Raw genomic sequence first — 20,122 nt, 5'->3', positions numbered from 1 at the left:
TAGCCAGCAAAGCTATCATTTAGAATAGAAGGTCAGATAAAGAGCGTCACAGACAACAAAAAGCTAAAGGAGTTCATCACAACCAAACCAGTACTACATGAAATGTTGAAGGGTATTCTTTAAGAAGAGGAAGAAGAATAAAAAAGAAAAAAATAATATGAACAATAAAATGGCAACAAATACATATCTAACAATTGAATCTAAAAATCAAAATAGGAGAAACCAAGATGGCGGCATAGGTTAACGCTGGAGATTGCTGCCTCGAACAACCACTTCAAAAAACAACTAAAAGACGGAACGGACATCATCCAGAACCACAGGAAGGCTGGCTGAGTGGAAATTCTACAACTAGGAGGAAAGAGAATATCATACCCAGACTCAGAGGAGGCGCAGTGCTGAAGTGAAATACTAAGGTGCGGAGTGCGCACGGAGCGGGCTGGTGGTGGAGGGCGCGGTTGTTGTTTTCAATCGGGAGGGAGTTTCAGACTCTGAGCTCCAGATCCGGGCAAGTCTCTAGGGACCCAGACTCAAATGGGAGAAGCGGGACTGTCTGGTTTCGGTTGGAACTCGAAGGCAGCTCTCTCTCCGAGGTTTGCAGCGGTTGCTGGGACTCTGTGAGGCAGAGCCCCTAGGGACGGAACTGAGAGCAGCCATAACTGCCCGCTCCGGCCCGCCCTGTAGATCCCCGGGGACCCGCCCCACCCAAGCCCTGCACAGAGCCATTTGCCGGATAGCCTCAGGCAAACGCTAGATTAGCACCACCCTAGAGATCCAGCACAGAAGCTCTCCCACTGCAGACACAGCGGGACTCTCATAGCCAGTTAGCCTGGAGGTCAAATCACCCCCGGTATTGCCGACAACAATCAAGGCTTAACTACAACAAGACTGCGCACAAAGACCACTAGGGGGTGCACCAAGAAAGCATAAAAAATGCGGAGACAAAGAAACAGGACAAAACTGTCAATGGAGGATATTGAGTTCAGAACTACACTTTTAAGGTCTTTCAAGAACTGTCTAGAAGCCGCCGATAAATGCAGTGAGATCCTCAAGGAATCTAATGAGACCCTCGATGTTGTGATAAAGAACCAACTAGAAATTAAACATACACTGACTGAAATAAAGAATATTATACAGACACTCAACAGCAGACCAGAGGAGCGCAAGAATCAAGGCAAAGATTCAAATGCGAAGAAGCAAAAAACACCCAACTGGAAAAGCAAAATAAAAAAAGAATCCAAAAATACGAAGATAGTGTAAGGAGCCTCTGGGACAGCTTCAAGCGTACCAACATCAGAATTATAGGGGTGCCAGAAGATGAGAGAGAGCAAGATATTGAAAACCTATTTGAAAAAATAATGACAGAAAACTTCCCCCACCTGGTGAAAGAAATAGACTTACAGGTACAGGAAGCGCAGAGAACCCCAAACAAAAGGAATCCAAAGAGGACCACACCAAGACACATCATAATTAAAATGCCAAGAGCAAAAGACAAAGAGAGAATCTTAAAAGCAGCAAGAGAAAGAAACTCAGTTACCTACAAGGGAATACCCATACGATTGTCAGCTGATTTCTCAACAGAAACTTTGCAGGCCAGAAGGGAATGGCAAGAAATATTCAAAGTGATGAATACCAAGAACCTACAACCAAGATTACTTTATCCAGCAAAGCTATCATTCAGAACTGAAGGTCAGATAAAGAGCTTCACAGATAAGGAAAAGCTAAAGGAGTTCATCACCACCAAACCAGTATTATATGAAATGCTGAAAGGTATCCTTTAAGAAGAGGAAGAAGAAAAAGGTAAAGATACAAATTATGAACAACAAACATGCATCTATCAACAAGTGAATCTAAGAATCAAGTGAATAAATAATCTGGTGATCATAATAGAATCAGGGACATAGATAGGGAATGGCCTGACTATTCTTGGTCGGGGAAAGGGGTGTGGGAGATGCGGGAAGAGACTGGACAAAAATTGTGCACCTATGGATGAAGACAGTGGGTGGGGAGTGAGGGCGGAGGGTGGGGTGGGAACTGGGAGGAGGGGAGTTATGGGGGGAAAAAAGAGGAACAAATGTAATAATCTGAACAATAGAGTTTTAATTAAAAAATAAAGATCAAAATAAACAGACAAGGAATCTAATGAACAAAATAAACTGATAAATAATAAAATAGAATCAGAGGCATGGAAATGTGGAACAGACTGATGAATCTCACAGGGAAGAGGGAGAGGAGTGATGGGAAGAGATTAACCAAAGAATTTATATGCATGGACACAGACAATAGGGTGGTGAAGGCCTGGGGTGTGGGGGGAAGAGAAAGAGGGTAGAGGGGGGCAATGGGGGAATAAAGAGGGACATCTGTAATACTTTCAACAATACAGATTTAAAATTAAAAAATAGTCACTTTTCCAAATAGGATATGGCCAATAAACATATAAAAAAATTCTCACTGTCAATATTCATCAGGTATGCATATTAAAACTATAATGAGATATTATCTCACACCTATCAGATTGATTACCATCAATAAATCAACAAACAACAAATGCTGGTGAGGATGTGGAGAAAAGGGAACCCTAGTGCACTGTTGGTGGGAATACAGTATGGTGTAGCCACTGTGAAAAACAATATGGAATTTCCTCAAGAAATTTAAAATAGAACTGCCTTTTGACCCAATGATCCCACTTCTAGGAATATATCCTAGGAATGTCAAAACACGAATTCTAAAGAATGTTTGTTCCCTTATGTTCATTGCAGCATTATCTACAATATCCTAGGTCGGGAAACAGCTCAAGTGCCCATCAGTAGATGAGAGGATAAAAAAAGCTGTGGGACATTTACACAATGGAATACTATGTGGCTGTTAAAAAAGAAATTTTACCTAATGCAACAGCAGGAACAGACCTGGATATTATTATGCTAAGTGAAATAAGCCAGTCAAAGAAAGATAAATAAAACATAATCTCACTTATATGTGGAATCTAATGAACAAAATAAACTGATGAACAAAATGGAAACAGAGGCATGGATATACTAGTATGGAACAGACTGACAGCAGTGAGAGGGGAGGAGTTTGGGGGACTGGATGAAAGGTGAAGGGATTAAGCAAAAAACATACAACACAAAGATGCAAACAACAGAGTGGTGATAGCCAGAGGGAAAGGGAGTTTGTGGGTAGTTGGAGGTAGGTAAAGGGTGGGAAATTGTGGATAAAAAAAGACTTTTCTTGGGGTTGTTGGTGATGAAACAGTATTCAGATGATGTTTTATTGAGTTGTACACTTAGAACCTATATGGTTTGTGAACCAATGTTACCAAATAAAGTCAATTAAAAGCAAAAGAAAATAAAGATAAAAAATAAATAGTAAAATTTTAAAAATAAAATAAAGGTAGCCACTATAATAAAACACAGTCCTTCCTGAATATCCAAACAAATGTTTAAAGGCAAAGAAGTATAAACAAATTGAGAAATACAGTCAATGTCACATAATAAACACAATTATCCTAAGATGATATAACAGAGTTGAGACCAAATTTAACATTCATCTCAATAATGTGAAGGAGCTTAACTCACTTATTTTTTTTAAAAAAAAGAATTTCAAAATGGCCCAAACCGAAAATTCAAATCCATACTATCTATATAATAAAAGGGTAATATGCTAATTAGACTGGGAGACCTTTTGGACAAAGTCATGGTGGCGGGCTGAGGCAGAGGTGGTTAGGGGTGATCAGACTGCTGGGGGGGGGGCAGTTGGGGGCAAGCAGGATCAGGCTGGCAGTGGTGGGCAGTTGGGGGTTATCAGGCCAGCAGGAGGGGGGCACTTAGGGGGGGTGATCAGGCTGGAAGTGGGGGTAGTTGGGGGTGATCAGACCGGCAGCCAGAGTGGTTAGGGGCGATCAGGCAGGGAGGCAAGTGGTTAGGAGCCATCCCCCAAGGGGTCCCAGATTGGAGAGGGTGCAGGCCAGGCTGAGGGACAACCCCACCCATGCACAAATTTTGTGCACTGGGCCATTCGTCCTATATAATAAAGAGTTAATATGCAAATGGTTGTCACACCCTCATGCTGTTACACCATCATGCCGTAATAGCTCAGACACTCAACACTGGGGAGAAAGAAATGGGGACCAGCCAGGCACAAATGAGCTTGTGAGAGAGGAATGGGGACAAGCCAGGCACAAATGAACTTGCAAGAGAGGAATGGGGACCAGCCAGGCAAAATTAGCTCGTGAGAGAGGAATACAGACTAGCCAGGCTACAGTCTAAAAGAGGGACAAACCACCTGCCCAGCAGTCCCGGGAGCCAGTGGCTGCACCTGTGCCTGGAGCCCAGGAGAGGGACAAACCACCTACCCCGTGGTCCCAGGCACCAGCAGCTGGGGCTGCAGCCCGGGAGAGGGACAAGCCACCCGCCCAGCGGTCCTGGGTGCCAGCAGCTGCACCTGCGCCTGAAGATCAGGAGAGGGACAAGCCGCATGTCCCGCAGTCCCGGGCACCAGCAGCTGTGGCTGTGGCCCAGGGAAGGAACAAGCCATCCGCCCCGTGGTCCTGGAAGCCAGTGTCTGTGCCTGCACCTGCGTCCTGGGAGAGGGACAAGCCACCCGCCCCACGGTCCCGGGCGCCTGTGGCTGCGGCCTGGGTGAAGCTGCCCACCTACAGTCCCCTGTGGCTGCAGCCAGTGTGGGTGAAGCCGGCCCAGGTCCTGGGTGCCTGCGGCCTGCTAGAGGGAGGGAAGCCCGGGTCCCAGGTGCCTATGACTGGCCAGAGGAGGGAATCCTGGGTCCTGGGTGCAGGGAGAGGCAGAGGCAGTTAGGGGCGATCAGGCCAGAAGGGGAGCAGTTAGGGGCAATCAGGCAGGCAGGCAGGCAGAGGTGGTTAGGGGCGATCAGGCAGGCGAGCAGTTAGTAGCCCATGGTCCCAGATTGCGAGAGGCAGTTGGACATCCCCCAAAGGGTCCTGGATTGGAGAGGGTGCAGGCCAGGCTGAGGGGTCCCCTCACCCCGTGCACGAATTTCATGCACTGGGCCTCTAGTACTACATATAAGAGAGATACTTCAAATGCAGTGATTGAAAAACGTTAAAAATAGAGTTGGACAAAGCTTTACCAAGAAAATGAAGACAATAAGGATACCGGAGTTGTAACTCTAATAACAGACAAAGTAAATCTACAGTCCCTACCCCCTCCAAAAAATAAATGTATCAGAAAAGGACACTTCATAAAAGAACCACATTCCATAATGAAGGTATGATAGTTCAGAATATCTATGCAACAAATAACCACCTTGTTTTACACAAAATAATACAAAATTTGTAGGAGATACAAGAAAAAAAGTACAAAAAATAGATTTTAAAACACCATTCTTAGTGAAGCAGGTCAAGTGGACAAAAATTAAGCATCAATATAAAAGAGCTAAATAAAATTTAAAAGGTAAATCTTTTAGATATATACACACTATACATTGAGAAGAAAGACTTTATCTTTTTAAGTGAACATGAACTAGTCACAGAAATTGATCATGTAGTAAAGTACAAAGAACATATCAATAGTTTCCATTAAATAGAAATATTATAAACATATTCCCTAATCACAATGCAATAAAACTAGAAATTGAAAATGAAACCAAAACACAAAAACAGACCTTCTCAGTGGAGGGGTGGAATAGAAAGCACATCTGAGAGAGTGACACTTTGCGTATTACTTTTACAAAGTTTTGACTTTTGAAAGCATATCAACCTACAAACTCAAAAATTAAATCAAATCAAAGATACTAGGAAGAAAAAAAAATGAAAACAAACTGAAACAAAGAAATCTAATTATATTTCAAATATATATACCATATCCACAGAGAAAGAAAAAAAAGTAATTGAGTAATCTATTAAACCAACCAGAGGCCCAGTGCATGAAATTCATGGACTGGTGGGAGGGGTGTCCCTCAGCCCAGCCTGCACTCTCTCCAATCTGGGACCCCTCAGGGGATGTCCGACTGCCGGTTTAGGCCCGATCCCTGTGCGGGATTGGGCCTAAATCGGCAGTTGGACATCCCTCTCGCAATCCTTCTCATATCCCTCTCATAAACTGGCAGTAGGACATGCCTCACAATCCCTCTCATAATCCCTCTCACATCCCTCTCACAAACCAGCAGTAAGACATCCCTCTCTGAACCATTCCCCTGCCTGCCTGCTTATTTGCCCCTAACCGCTTTTGCCTGCCAGCCAGATCACCCCCTTACCACTCACCTGCCAGCCTGATTGACGCCTAACTTCTCCCCTGCTGGCCCAGTTGCCCCTAACTGCCCTCCCCTGCCGGCCTGGTTGCCCTCAACTGCCCTCCCTGCAGGCCTGGTCCCCCCCAACTGCCCTCCCCTGGAGTCCTGGTCCCCCCTAACTGCCCTTCCCTGCAGGCCTGGTCACCCCTAACTGCCCTACCCTGCTGGCCTGATTGCCCACAACTGCCCTCCCCTGCTGGCCATCTTGTGACCACATAGGGCAGCCATCTTGTGCGAGGGTATGGCAGTCAATTTGCATATCACCCCTTTATTATATAGGATATCAACACTAATAAAAGAGAAAAATGGTAATTGGCGTACGAGCTACCCTTTTCATTGGCTAATCAGGGCTATATGCAAATTAACTGCCAACTAAGATTGACAGTTAACTGCCAACAAGATGGCGGTTAATTTGCATATGTAGGCACAATGCAGGGAGGCGAAAGGGAAAGCAGGAAGAAGCCCCCTGACACTGACAGTGATCGGAAACCCAGGGGGGAGCTTTTGCCCTGCCCCCCAGCCATGATCGGAGAATCAGGTGCCTTTTCTGCCCTGGCCAGTGATAGCAGGAAGTAGGGGTGGAGCCAGCGATGGGAGCTGGGCACAGTCAAAGCTGGCAGTCCCAGGAGCTAGGGGTCCCTTGCCTGGGCCTAAAGCGAAGCCCACGATCGTGGGGCCGCTGCAGCTGCAGGTCCCCACTGCCCGGGCCGGACGCCTAGGCCAGAGGCGTCAGGCCTGGGCAAGGGGCCGATCCTGCGATTGGAGGATGATGGGGGTCAACGCCTGAGGGCTCCCAGTATGTGAGAGGGGGCAGGCTGGGCTGAGGGACACTCCCCCCAACACACACCCAGTGCACGAATTTCGTGCACCGGGCCCCTAGTTTAACTATATGCCTGCAAGACTTAGGCCTTAAGACATATGGGGATAGGAAGGAAGAGTTTCAAACAGATCCTGAACTTTTAAAATCCTCATCCCAGGATATTTTATTCCTTTTTTTAATTTTTTTTGAGAAAGTGGAGGAGAGGGAGAGGGAGAAGAAAAGACAGAAACATCGATATGACAGAGACACATCTATTGGTTGCCTTCTGCATGTGGGGCCTGAGGATCAAGCCTGCAACCAAGATATGTGCCCTTGACTGAAAATCAAACCTGCCAGCCTTCTATCTCTGGGCCAATGAGCAACCAGCCAGGGCCAGATCCTGAACTTTTAAAAAATGTTGGTCTGCTTATTGTAGTAACATAGGTGAGAAATTTTGAAACATTTTTTATGCATTCTGGGATTAAAGAAAGGAGTAACTATGCTGATATGGAGTAAATGTGTTAATGAGCCAGCGTACCGTATCACTGTAGAAGAAAGGACTTACAAATACAGAATGGAAAAAGGCAAGGTGAGGATGGTTTGGAACTTGAATTATTGTTTTTTTGGAAAAATGTGGGTATGGAGAGAGAGGGAGCATGTGCAAGAGTGTGAATGTGTGAGACAGCACATGTATTGTCTCCAAGACATAAAAAGCAAATTTGGTAAAATTTTAACAATAGAGAATATGGGTAAATGGTATACAGATGTCCATTGTATTATTTTATTTTTATTACTGCTTGTAAATTTGAAATTATTTCCAAATATAAATGTTATTATAAATTTGTGACATATAGAAATGTATCTAAAATCTTGCCTCTAATATTATTACTTTCATAAAGCATTCACATTTCAGGTGGTATAAAAATAAACCAATATTTTATTAATCAAAGTTAAATTATTTAATTAATTTATCAATTAAAATTAATACAAATTGATGTAGAAATAACAAGAAAATCAGATTTAAAATATATAATTATGTAATCAGGTAAAATAGAGATCTTTCACTTTAGAATATTTATTTAAAACTAATAGTCAAAATACTTTCTTTTTATGTGAACATAACTAATCATGTTTCAATAGCATTATTCCTGACAGACTGTTACTGAGTTTCCTTACATCCTCAAGTAGTCACTGCATATATTGCTATATGGTCCCCAGAGAATGGACCCTAAACCACTCACTCTTCTAGAGATCGATCCAGGCCTCGGTCAGGAGATCGGTGGTGAGCACGTTCCGGTGAATGACATTTTGTAATTGGCTTTATTGTAGAACTCAAATGATAAGCATTACTTGAGTAGTTCTGGCGGCGAAGTTCTTGCACAGCCCTATCCCTAAAGCAAAATGTTTAAAATAGAACTTCTTAAACTTTATATCCAGTGGCATTATTAATCCAGTGGCAAAACTGAAGTTCAATTCACACTTTAAAACCTAGCCATCATGGAATAACCAGCATCTGTTGTTATCTAAGAAAGAATGCTCCCAGCCTAAATACTGGATAGAGACCAACTTACCTTTCAAAGCGCTCGGTCCCTAGCTGTCTTTTGGTAATGTCTAAATCAGCTTCCAGTTGCGTGACGACATTCCTGAACTGGGCCACATCTCTACTCTGGATGGCCCTGTGTAAAAGAATGTAAGAGAGAGAGTTGATTAGACTTTTAAACGTCTAGAACTTCTGAACCATGTTGGCAATGTTCTCAGCTGGATCCAAGCCAAACTGATCTTTATGGACATATATGCCAATTTTAGGTGTAGTAAATGTACAAGGTAGCCTACTTGAAAAGCTTAAGGTGTGCCAATCACACTCAATTAGTTAAACTTTGTGTCAGTTTCTTTGTGCTTACATGGAATAATATTATCTATTATCAATCTCTATTACCTATTTACTGCACATCTATATATATATAAGTCTAAGGACTGGCCGACCAGCCGACCTTTCGACTGGCTAACCAGTGGCTATGACGCGCACTGACAACCAGGGGGCAGATGCTCAAAGCAGGAGCTGTTGAGTGCAGTGACTTGGCAGCTGCGGTTCTTGGGTGATACACCTGGAACCATAGAGGAGGGAGCCCGATTCTGGGGTGCATCACCTGTGACCCGCCCTCTCACAATCTAAGACCCCTCAGGGGATGTCAGAGAGCTGGTTTCAGCCCGATCCTCACAGGCCAAGCCGGCAGACCCCACCAGTGCATGAATCCGTGCACCAGACCTCTAAGCCCATTGGCTCCCTACTTCGGGTCTGGCTCCCCACTGGGCCTCTAGCCCATTGCAGAGGTCGTGGGTCTGACCCTTACAGTAACTTTTTGACTCAATTAGCTAAATAATGAGCTATGCAGGGCTTACTAGCTGTGGCCCCGACGTCTGGTGCCCGCACTGGCCCATGTGCTTAATATCGATTTCCAGTGGAAGCAGTGAATTTTCCCACTACCATTCTCAGCTGGGAAACTGGCTGCGGCTTCCCTCCTTCTAGGTGGACAGTAGCACCAGCAGGCAACCTCAGAGGAGGGAAGGAGGCGAAGGAGCAGCTCAGTTGGGAAGAAGGAGGTTCCCACCCCCACAGGACTCCACCTGGGCGGAAGGGCCAGGGCAGGAGCCTGACATTGAGCAGGGTCCTGCCCTAGGCTGACTAGATTCCAGGTAAGTAAATCCTGTTAGCTAAATAATTGCATTTTACAGCTAAATGCCCACAAGTTGTCAGTTACCAACAAACTTAGAGTAAAGTGAGATGAAAGAAGCGAGACAGATACAGAGAGAAAGTGACATAATATTGGGAGAAGAGAGGAGGGAGTCTGATTCTGGGGTGTGTCACCTGAGAACTGCCCTCTTGCAATCCGGGACCCATGGGGGATGTCAGAGAGTCGGTTTTGGCCTGATCCCCACAGGCCAGGTTGAGGAACCCCACCAGGGTACGAATCTGTGCACTGGGCATCTAGTTATTTTTATAGAAGTACTTTAAAGTATTGTACTCTTAAGTAATGGTATAACCATATAATCAAAACTGGAATTCACTAGCACCATGATTCATATGGTCTGTTATATATTAGATCAACCAAGTGCTTTATGTACACTCAGAATTAAATCTGATATTCCCACGCACACTCTCCTCCATTTAACGGGATCTCCTTTAGGGCTAAGCCATGCCATAAACACCCATAACACGGCGCCCTGTCATCAGGAAGATAACGACGGAGACGAATGCTGCCTGTACGGAGCGCTCCCCTCTCTGCTTGTTCCCAGGACAGCACTCTAGAACACACAGGCTGATCGCGTTTACCAGGGTAAGGGAAGTACTGATCAGCCGGTCTAAAACAGAAGGTAGTTTTTAAGGTTACATTCTTAAGAGATTTCCACCTCTGGCTTGAGAAAGTGACCTGGCAGAACTGGTTAAAGGTAGCACAACAGCCCAGCGGCAGTGACTAAGGACTCAGTGACAGCTGCCATAACCTGGAAACAGTTTCTGAAGGAACTGGCTTTGGCTTTACAGGTTGGGCTCAGTCAGGGGCTCCTGTGAGTGGCTGATTCCTGAGACCATGATTCCTGTCCCTCCCCAGACCCCATTCTCAGACAGGAGGGCAGAGTTGAGGCTGGATGAAAAAGTGTTATAGAGGAGACAGGTAAGAACAGAGGCTGGGGGTCCCCATGCCTCTGCTTTTGGTGAGAGGTGACCAAGTTTACAATAGAACATTCAACCTCCAGGCAGGCATTTCCACCCACCCTTCCAGCAGAGTCATGGAATAAGCTGCTAATGGTGCTGGGATGCAGCCACAATCATGCTCTAAGGGAAGTCTTCAGTATTCTGTGAATGCAGGCGTCCTTGCAGGTACCTAGTATGTACAATTATAGGTACACAAGCAAATAGAGTGTGACAAATGGAAAGATTAGGGAGCAACACCAGGTGGGTTCATATATAGAAAAATTCTTCTGGTTTCAGAAGTGTATATTTTTCTAATCTGGTTATAATATTTCCTAAAGACAGTATTTTAGACCAGACATCTTATTATACCCAAAGCTCTATTGGAAACAACCAACACAATGGTTAAACTTAAATTTAAATCAATTTAGCTAAACATATAATAGAAACTAGCACTAAATTTTTGGCAAATCACAATATTTCTGGTGCTCAGTTTAATTAATGGCTAATGATGGATGCTTAAATTATATAAATTCCAGCTTTAAAATCCTACTAACCAATAAAGTATCAAAAATGTAAGGAATATGACTTTGTTATTATACTGCTAACAAACTCACATTTTATTTTCTGCCAAACACAGGTGTTCTTTAAGCAGCTGAATTTCAGATTCTTTTTCTTGCAGCGCTATCTGAGACTGATATTCTTTGTCTCGATTGGCCACCAGCAAAGCTTCTAGATTCTGCATGGAGATTCTCTCATTTGTCATCTGACTTCTGAGGAGTTCTATTTCAGAACGAGCAGAATCTAACTCATTCTCCATCTGTACAATAATAGGAAGATATCTATAATTATTCCCATTCATCACTTAAGTAATAGATTATCAAAGACTTATATAATTTCTGTATTATGTAATAAGAACCCCCTTTAATTTCTTTCTTTTTCAAAATCGTCAACTGATATGTTTTTTATTGACTTTAGAGAGACAAATGTGAGAAAATGAGAGAGAGATAAACTTTGATGTGAGAGTGAAACATTGATCAGTTGCCTCCCATTTGCGCCCCACAGGGAACAAACCTGCAACCGAGGTATGTGCCCTGACTAGGAATCAAACCCACAACCTTTTGGTATATGGTATGATGCTCCAACCACCTGATCCACCTGGCCAGGGCCCTTTTAATTTCTTGAATAGAAATATTGTCCTCCTCTGTACAAAATACACATACACATACAGAGTTTCATTTCTTCCAACTTTTTGATCATATCAGAAAATTCATTAAGTAATGAGTTATTTACCTCAAACTGCAAACAATTTCCATTTCCAGCTTTGATATTTATTTATATATTTCTGCATGACTGACATGGTGATACCTGTGACTACTGCTTTTACTCTGTTAGGTGAGTTACAAACATCCAACTACATTATGGAGTGTCATTGCACTCCATTGTTAAGGAGGACAAGGTGTCATTACACATTCCCTCTCTTGCATAAACCCTTGGAAAGTTTCATTTTTTTGAAGGTTATCTTGAACCTGAAATACACTGTGTAAGCCAAATGTTTCTCCAAAAGAAAGAAAACCAGACATTACTATTTAGTAAAAAAAGTATTCCTAAAATTATCTCATAATACACATTATAATAAACTAGGGGCCCGGTGCACGAAATTCGTGCACTGGGTGTGTGTGTGGGGGGAGTGTCCCTCAGCCCAGCCTGCCCCCTCTCACATACTGGGAGCCCTCAGGCGTTGACCCCCATCACCCTCCAATCGCAGGATCGGCCCCTTGCCCAGGCCTGACACCTCTGGCCTAGGCATCCGGCCCGGGCAGCAGGGACCTGCAGTGGCAACGGGGGGCGCCGCGATCGCGCGGGCTCCGCCCCTGCCCCTGCAGGACGCCTCTGGCTGAGGCGTCTGGCCCGGGCAGCGGGGACCCACAGCTGCAGCGGCCCCGTGATGGTGGGCTCCGCTTTAGGCCCAGGCAAGGGACCCCTAGCTCCTGGGACTGCCAGCTTCGACCGTGCTCAGCTCCCATCGCTGGCTCCACCCCTACTTCCTGCTATCACTGGCCAGGGCAGAAAAGGCGTCTGATTCTCCGATCATGGCTGGGGGGCAGGGCAAAGGCGGCCCCAGGGCCGCCTTTGCCCTGCCCCCCAGCTCTTAGCTCCCCCCTGGGTTTCCAATCACTGTCAGTGGCAGGGGGCTTCTTCCTGCTTTCCCTTTCGCCTCCCTGCATTGTGCCTACATATGCAAATTAACCGCCATCTTGTTGGCAGTTAACTGCCAATCTTAGTTGGCAGTTAATTTGCATATAGCCCTGATTAGCCAATGAAAAGGGTATCGTCGTACGCCAATTACCATTTTTCTCTTTTATTAGTGTAGAGATTATATATGCATTTAAAAAGTTGAATGTGGCCCTAGCCAGTTTTGCTCAGTGGATAGAGCGTCGGCCTATGGACTGAAGGGTCCCAGGTTTGATTCCAATCAAGCACACATGCCGGGGTTGCAGGCTCAATCCCCAGTAGGGGTTGTGCAGGAGGCAGCCAATCAATGATTCTCTCTTATCACTGATGTTTTAATCTCTCTCTCTATCTCCCTTCTTCTCTCTGAAATCAATAAAAATATATTTAAAAAATTTAAAAAATGAGATTAAAGGAGGAGGGGGAGGCAGCTGGGGGGAAAACTTCCTGAACTATATACAATTAAAAAGTGATGTCTGACCAAACAAAAACATATTGATAGTCTATATAAAGCTTAAAATTTACAAGAAAACAACAGGAAGAAAAAAAACTCAGTAAATAAAATAAAGAGTTAACATCTTACTAATATAAGAAACTCATGCAAATTGAGAAATGTGAACAGAAACATAAAATATATCTAATTATTAAACATAAGGGAAATTAACTTTATGAATAATCAAAGAAATATAAATTAAAACAAAATGCTATTTCTAGTTTCTTAACCTTGACAGTAGCGACCTTTTGGGTTGGATGAGTATGTGGTGTAGGGAGCTGCCTATGCCTCACAGTGTGCTTACAGCACCCCTGACCTCTACTAGAGGCCAGTGGCATCCCCCACCCTAGCAGTGACAACCACAAGTGTCTCCAGACATTGCTGGATGTCCAGGGGGAGCAAAATCTCTGATCCAGTTTAACAAATTGGTAAATTTCTTAGTGTGTGTTGATTAACTTTAAAATGGGCAATAGTAATTTCATACACCCTGCAGGAATACAAAATGGAGCATCACTTTTTTTGGCAACAGCTTTATTGAAATATAATTCACATACCATATATATCTCATTTAAAAGGTACAATTCAATTTTTTTAGTATATTAAGAGAGTTGTGCAACCATACCATAACTAGAGGCCCGGTGCACAAAAATATCTGCACTTGGGGGATGGGGGGCGGTCCCTCAACCCAGCCTGTGCCCTCTTGTAGTCTGGGACCCTGCAGGGGATGACCACCTGCTGGCTTAGGCCTGCTCCCCAGGGGATTGGGCCTAAGCTGGCAATCAGACATCCCTTTGGCAGCCCGGCAGCCCTCGGGGAAGGTCCACTTGCTAGCGGGGAGCAGGCCTAGCTGCAGTCAGACATCCTTAGCGCTGCTGAGGCAGGAGAGGCTCCCACCACCACCACTGTACTGGCAGCCATCAGCCTGGCTTGTGGCTGAGCAGAGCTCCTCCTGTGGGAGCGCCCTGACCACCAGAGGGCAGCTCCTGCATTGAGCATCTGCCCCCTGGTGGTCAGTGTGTATCATAGTGACCAGTCATTCCCAGTCCTTCTGCTGTTAGGGTCAGTTTGCATATTACCCTTTTATTATATAGGATAGAGGCCTGGTGCATGGGTGGGGCCGGCTGGTTTGCCTTGAAGGGTGTCCCGGATCAGGGTGAGGGTCCCGCTGGGGTGCCTGGCCAGCCTGGGTGAGGGGCTGATGGGCGTTTGCAGGCTGGCCACACCCCCTTCAGGGTGGGGGTCCCCACTGGGGTGCCTGGCCAGCCTGGATGAGGGGCTGAGGGCCGTTTTCAGGCTGGTCAAGCCCCCCGGCGACAGAAGCTCCCAGCCTCTCCATTTTTTTTCATTCTGAGATTTATTTACCTTCTATAATTTAAGGTAAATTATAGCCTGAGTGGAGCTCAGAGCCAGCCAAGGCGGGCGGGAAGCTTGGCTTCCTCCATCGCCAGGGGCAACCCAAGCCTCCTGCTCGCTCCAGCTCTGTGGCCATGGCCGGCTGAAAGCAGGTATCTGGGGTTTATTTATCTTCTCTAATTAAAACTTTGTTGCCTTGAGTGGAGCTCAGAGCCGGCCGTGGCAGGCGGGAAGCTTGGTTTCCTCCATCACTGGAGCAACCAAGCCTCCTGCTCGCTCCAGCTCCGTGGCTGCCGGCCACCATCTTGTTTGGGTTAATTTGCATATAGTCGCTCTGGTTGGCTGGTGGGCATGGCTTAAGGTGTACCAAAGGTATGGTCAATTTGCATGTTTGTCTTTTATTAGATTAGATTGCACACTTTAGTGTTAGAATTTTTCATCATCCATAAATAAAATCCAGTACCCATTAGCAGTCTCTCCAAACACCTACTGTCCACCATCCCAGTATCTGCCTGAAACAATCCCTAATCTACCTTCTGTTTCTATGATCTGTCTTATTCTGGACATTTCATACAAATGGAATAATACAATGTGTGTGTGGTCTATTGTGACTGGTTTCCTTCACTTAACCTAATGTTTTCAAGAGTCATCCATGTTTTAGAAGGTGTATTTCTTTACTACACTTATTGCCAAATAATATTTCCTTGCATAGATGTAGGGACACTTGAGTTATTTACTTTTTCTGGCTATCCTACATAAAAAGAGCCTAATATGCTAAATGTCTGGTCCTCTGGTCAGCCATTCAACCAATCAAAGCATAATATGCTAGTGATATGCTAAGGCCACTCAAATCGCTTGCTATTCTGTGCACTGACCACCATTGGGCAGATGCTATGACTGGTAGGTTAGCTTGCTGCTGGGGTCCGGCTGATCAGGACTGAGTGACACGGGTTGGACATGCCGTGGAGCCCTCCTGCGGTCCCTTCCTGGCTGGCCAACCTCCCATGGAGCCCTCCTGCGGGCCCTCCCTAGCCCTGATTGTGCACTGATGGGGTCTTCGACCTGGCCTGTGCCCTCTTGCAATCTGGGACCCCTCAGGGAATGCTGGAGAGCCGGTTTCTGCCCAATGGCAGAATGACTGGTCGCTATGATGTGACTGACCACCAGGGGGCAGATACTCAACGCAGGAGCTGCCCCCTGTTGGACATCCTCTGAGGGCTCCTGGACTGTGAGAGGGCACAGGACAGGCTGAGTCCCCGCCCCCAGTGCATGAATTTTATGCACCATGCCTCTAGTTATAAATAATGCTCTAAGAACATTTATGTACAAGTTTTTGCACATACCTATGTTTTCAATCCTTTTCAATAGATAGGAGTGGAATGTCTGGGCTCTATGGTAATTCTAACATTTTAAAGAATTGCCAAAATGGTCTCTTTATTTTACATTCCCACTAACAATGTATGAATGTTCCAAAATCTCTAGATCTTTGCCAACACCTATTACTGTCTGTCATTATGTTTTTTTATTGTAGCCACTCCAGTGCTTGTGAAATAGTATTGTTTTGATTTGCATTTCTCGGACAATTAATGATGTTGAGCAGCTTTTCATGAGCTTATTGGCCATTTACGTATCTTCTATAAAGAAATGTCTCAAGATGTTTTGCCCTTTGCAGTTGGGTTATTATCCTATCTAATAAAAGACAAATAGGGTAATTAACCATACCTCCGATATGCTTCCCATTGGCTAATCAGGGAGATATGCAAATTAACTGCCAACCAAGATGGCGGCTGGCAGCCACGCAGCTGAAGCGAACAGGAGGCTTGCTTGCTCCAGTGATGGAGGAAGCCAAGATTCCCTGCCTGCGTGGCTGGGCTCTGAGCTGCACTCTAAGTAACAATGTTGCAATTATAGAAGCTAAACAAACCCCAGATACCTGCTTTCAGCTAGCCGGGCCTTAGCGGGCAGGACTGCAACAGTGTTTCAATTATAGAAGCTAAACAAACTGCAGATACCTGCTTTCAGCAGCCGAGGTCTCAGAGCTGGAGCTGGGCCTCAGAGCTAAAGCCGGCTCTCAGCTCCAGTGACAGCTATAGAAGGTAAATAAATCCCAGAATAAAAAAAGAAAAACAAAAAAAGGGGAGATTGGGAGCTTCAGTCGCCCACCAGCCTGAAAATGGCCATCAGCCCCTCACCCAGACTGGCCAGGCACCCCAGTGGGGACCCCCACCCTGAAGGGGGTGTGGCCAGCCTGAAAACAGCCACCAGCCCATCATCCAGGCTGGCCAGGCACCCCAGTGGGACCCCCACCCTGATCCGGGACACCCTTCAGGGTAAACCAGCCGGCCCCACCCATGCACCAGGCCTCTATCCTATATAGTAAAAGGTAATATGCAAACTGACCCTAACAGCAGAAGAACTGGGAATGACTGGTCACTATGACACACACTGACCACCAGGGGGCAGACGCTCAATGCAGGAGCTGCCCTCTGGTGGTCAGGGCGCTCCCACAGGGGGAGCTCTGCTCAGCCACAAGCCAGGCTGATGGCTGCCAGTACAGTGGTGGTGGTGGGAGCCTCTCCTGCCTCCTCAGCAGCACTAAGGATGTCTGACTGCAGCTTAGGTCTGCTCCCCGCTAGCAAGTGGACATCCCCTGAGGGTTCCCAGACTGCGAGAGGGCACAGGCCGGGCTGAGGGACCCCCCCCCCCCCACCAGTGCACAAATTTTTGTGAACCGGGCCTCTAGTTAAGTTATAAAAATTCTTTATACATATCCTTTATACAATTCTCTTAAAAGATAAATCATTTGAAAAATTTTTTTTCTCATTCTGTGTAATGCCTTTTTACTTGATTGATATCATTTGCAACACAAAAGTTGTTTTGATGAAGTCCTTTTCATTTATTTTTTTCTTTTGTTGCTATGCTTTCTATATGTATCTAAGGTCATAAAGATTTACATACAGGCCTATAATCTATTTTAAGTTAATATTTGCATGTGGTATGTGATAGGAATTCAACTCCATTCTTTTCCATGTAGATGTTCAGTTGTCCCAGTACCATTTGTTGGAAAAATTCTTCTTTCCCCATTAAACTGTATGGTCACCAATTTTTTGAAAATCATTTATCACAAATATAAGAGTTTATTCCTGGACTCTCGATTCTGTCCCATTGACCATTGTCTTTCCTTATGTTAGTACTACACTGTCTTAATTATTGTAATTTTATAGTGAGTTTTGAAATTGGGAATTGTTAGTCCTCTAATTTTGTTCTTCTTTTTCAAGATTGTTTTGGCTATTCTAAGTCTCTTGCACTGCACATTAACTTTATATCATTTTGTCAATTTCTATAAAGAAGCCAGCTGAGATTCTGATAGGCATCGTATTGATTTTTTTTTAATCAATTTGAGTTAGTATTGCCATTTGAACAATGTTAATTTAAGTCTTCTGATGAATGAATATAGGTTGTCTTTCTATTTATTTAGGTCTTCCTTAATTTCTTTTAACAATGATTTTTTGTCTTATAAAATACATGTGTTGCACTTCTTTGTTAAATTTATTATTAAGTATTTTATCCTCTCTTGACACCATCCTTTTGTATGTAATATCATTTGATGTATTAGTTTTCTTATTTCCATTTTTGAATTATTCATCCACTCATATAAAAATATGATTATTGTATATTAATCTTATATCCTGCAAACTTGATAAATGTATTTATTAATTTGAATGGTTTTTAAGTAGATTCTAGGATTTTCTATATGTAAGATCATCATCTATAAATAGAGATAGTTTTACTCTGTACCAATCTGGATGCCTTTTGTTTCTTTCTCTAGCCTTATTTCTCAGGATAGAACTTCCAGTACAATATTAGCTACAAGAGGTGAGGAGAGCATACCGTATTTGCTGTGTTACTGACAAAAACAAGGAAAAACATTCACTCTGTTACCATTAAGTATATGTCAATTGTGGGTTTTTTTGCAGATGCTCTTTATCAACTTAAATTCTCTTCTGTTCTTAGTTTATAATTTTTTTAAATCATAAAATGGTGTTGAATTTTGTCAAATGCTTTTTCTATATCTACTGGGATAATCATTGGTATCTGTTCTTTATTTTATTGGTATAATACATTTCATTAATTGTTTTTCAGATAATAAACCAACCTTGCATTTCTGGGGTAAATCCACTTAATCATGGTATAAATTCATTTTTAATGATGTTGGATTCCATTTTTAGAAATTTTTCATCTAAATTCATCTGCAGTTTTATTTGCTTATGAAAAGTAGACAGATATACTATATTTATTTAGAAGAAAAAAAACCTAAGACCTAGTTAAACTATGTGGAATATGAATTATATTTCTTCAAATATGTTAACAGAAAATAAAGGAGCCCTGGTTGTGTTGCTCAGTAGTAGAGCATTGGCCTATGCACCAAAGGGTTGTGGGTTTGATTCCTGGTCAAAGGCATGTACCTGGGTTGCAGGTTCAATCCCCAGTCCCGGTCAGGGCTCCTGTGGGAGGCAACCAATTGATGTGTATATTTCACCTCTCTCTCTCTCTCTCTCTCTCTCTCTCTCTCTCTCTCTCTCTCTCTCTCTCTCTCTTTCCCTCCCTCCCCCCCCACACACACTCCTTTCCACTCTCTCTAGAAAAATCAAGGGGAAAAAATATCCTTGTGCCCTGGCTTATGTGGTCAGTGGTCAGCCTGTCAGCCTGTGCACTGAACAGTTAAGAGTTTGATTCCCAGTCAAGGGAATGTACCTGGGTTTCAAGTCCAATCCCTGGCCCTTGTTGGGGCACATGCGGGAGGCAACCAATCAATGTGTCTCTCTCATATTGATGTTTCTCTCTCTCTCTTTCCCTCTCCCTCCCCCCTTCTACTGTCTCTGAAGAGCAATGGAAAAAATATTCTCAGATGAGGACTAAACTATATATATATATAATATATATATATAATATATATATAATTCTCATCTGAGGAGAAGATTAACAACAACAACAAAATCTCCTCAGATGAGGATTAACCAAAAAAAAACAAAGAAAGAAAATGAAGGCTGTTGATCCAAAATGGTGGTTGTGTAGGTGGATGATACACTCATCTCCTCCCAAGACAAAACTTGAGTAACTACTAAATTATTAAAAAAAACAACCTGAATAAACAACTGAAGACTAGCTGAAGAGTTTTACAACCAAGGATTTACAGAAGAAGCCTCAGTAAGACTAATAGGAAGGCAGAGATGCAAGAAGAGCTGGCCCTACTCCTAAGGTGGTTGCTGAGGTTCCAGAGGGATATGTCAGCTGC

General features: G+C 44.1%; 1 protein-coding gene across 1 annotated transcript in view; it reads right to left on the bottom strand.

Moving 5' to 3' along the window:
- LOC132213023 (testis-specific gene 10 protein-like) overlaps positions 1-20,122 on the bottom strand; it is a 130,867-nt gene that overhangs the window by 9,675 nt on the left and 101,070 nt on the right. Inside the window, exons 16-18 of the mRNA XM_059658991.1 lie at positions 11,366-11,568; positions 8,632-8,736; positions 8,302-8,451 (exon numbers count right to left, since the gene is read on the bottom strand). Of these exons, the coding sequence (XP_059514974.1) occupies positions 8,302-8,451; positions 8,632-8,736; positions 11,366-11,568 (458 nt within the window). The remainder of the gene's footprint in view (positions 1-8,301; positions 8,452-8,631; positions 8,737-11,365; positions 11,569-20,122) is intronic.

The sequence above is a fragment of the Myotis daubentonii genome, chromosome 12, assembly GCF_963259705.1.
Source record: "Myotis daubentonii chromosome 12, mMyoDau2.1, whole genome shotgun sequence".
Classification (NCBI taxonomy): Eukaryota; Metazoa; Chordata; class Mammalia; order Chiroptera; family Vespertilionidae; genus Myotis; species Myotis daubentonii.
The sequence above is the reverse complement of the archived record's forward strand: the minus strand, read 5'-3'. Positions and strand labels throughout refer to the sequence as shown.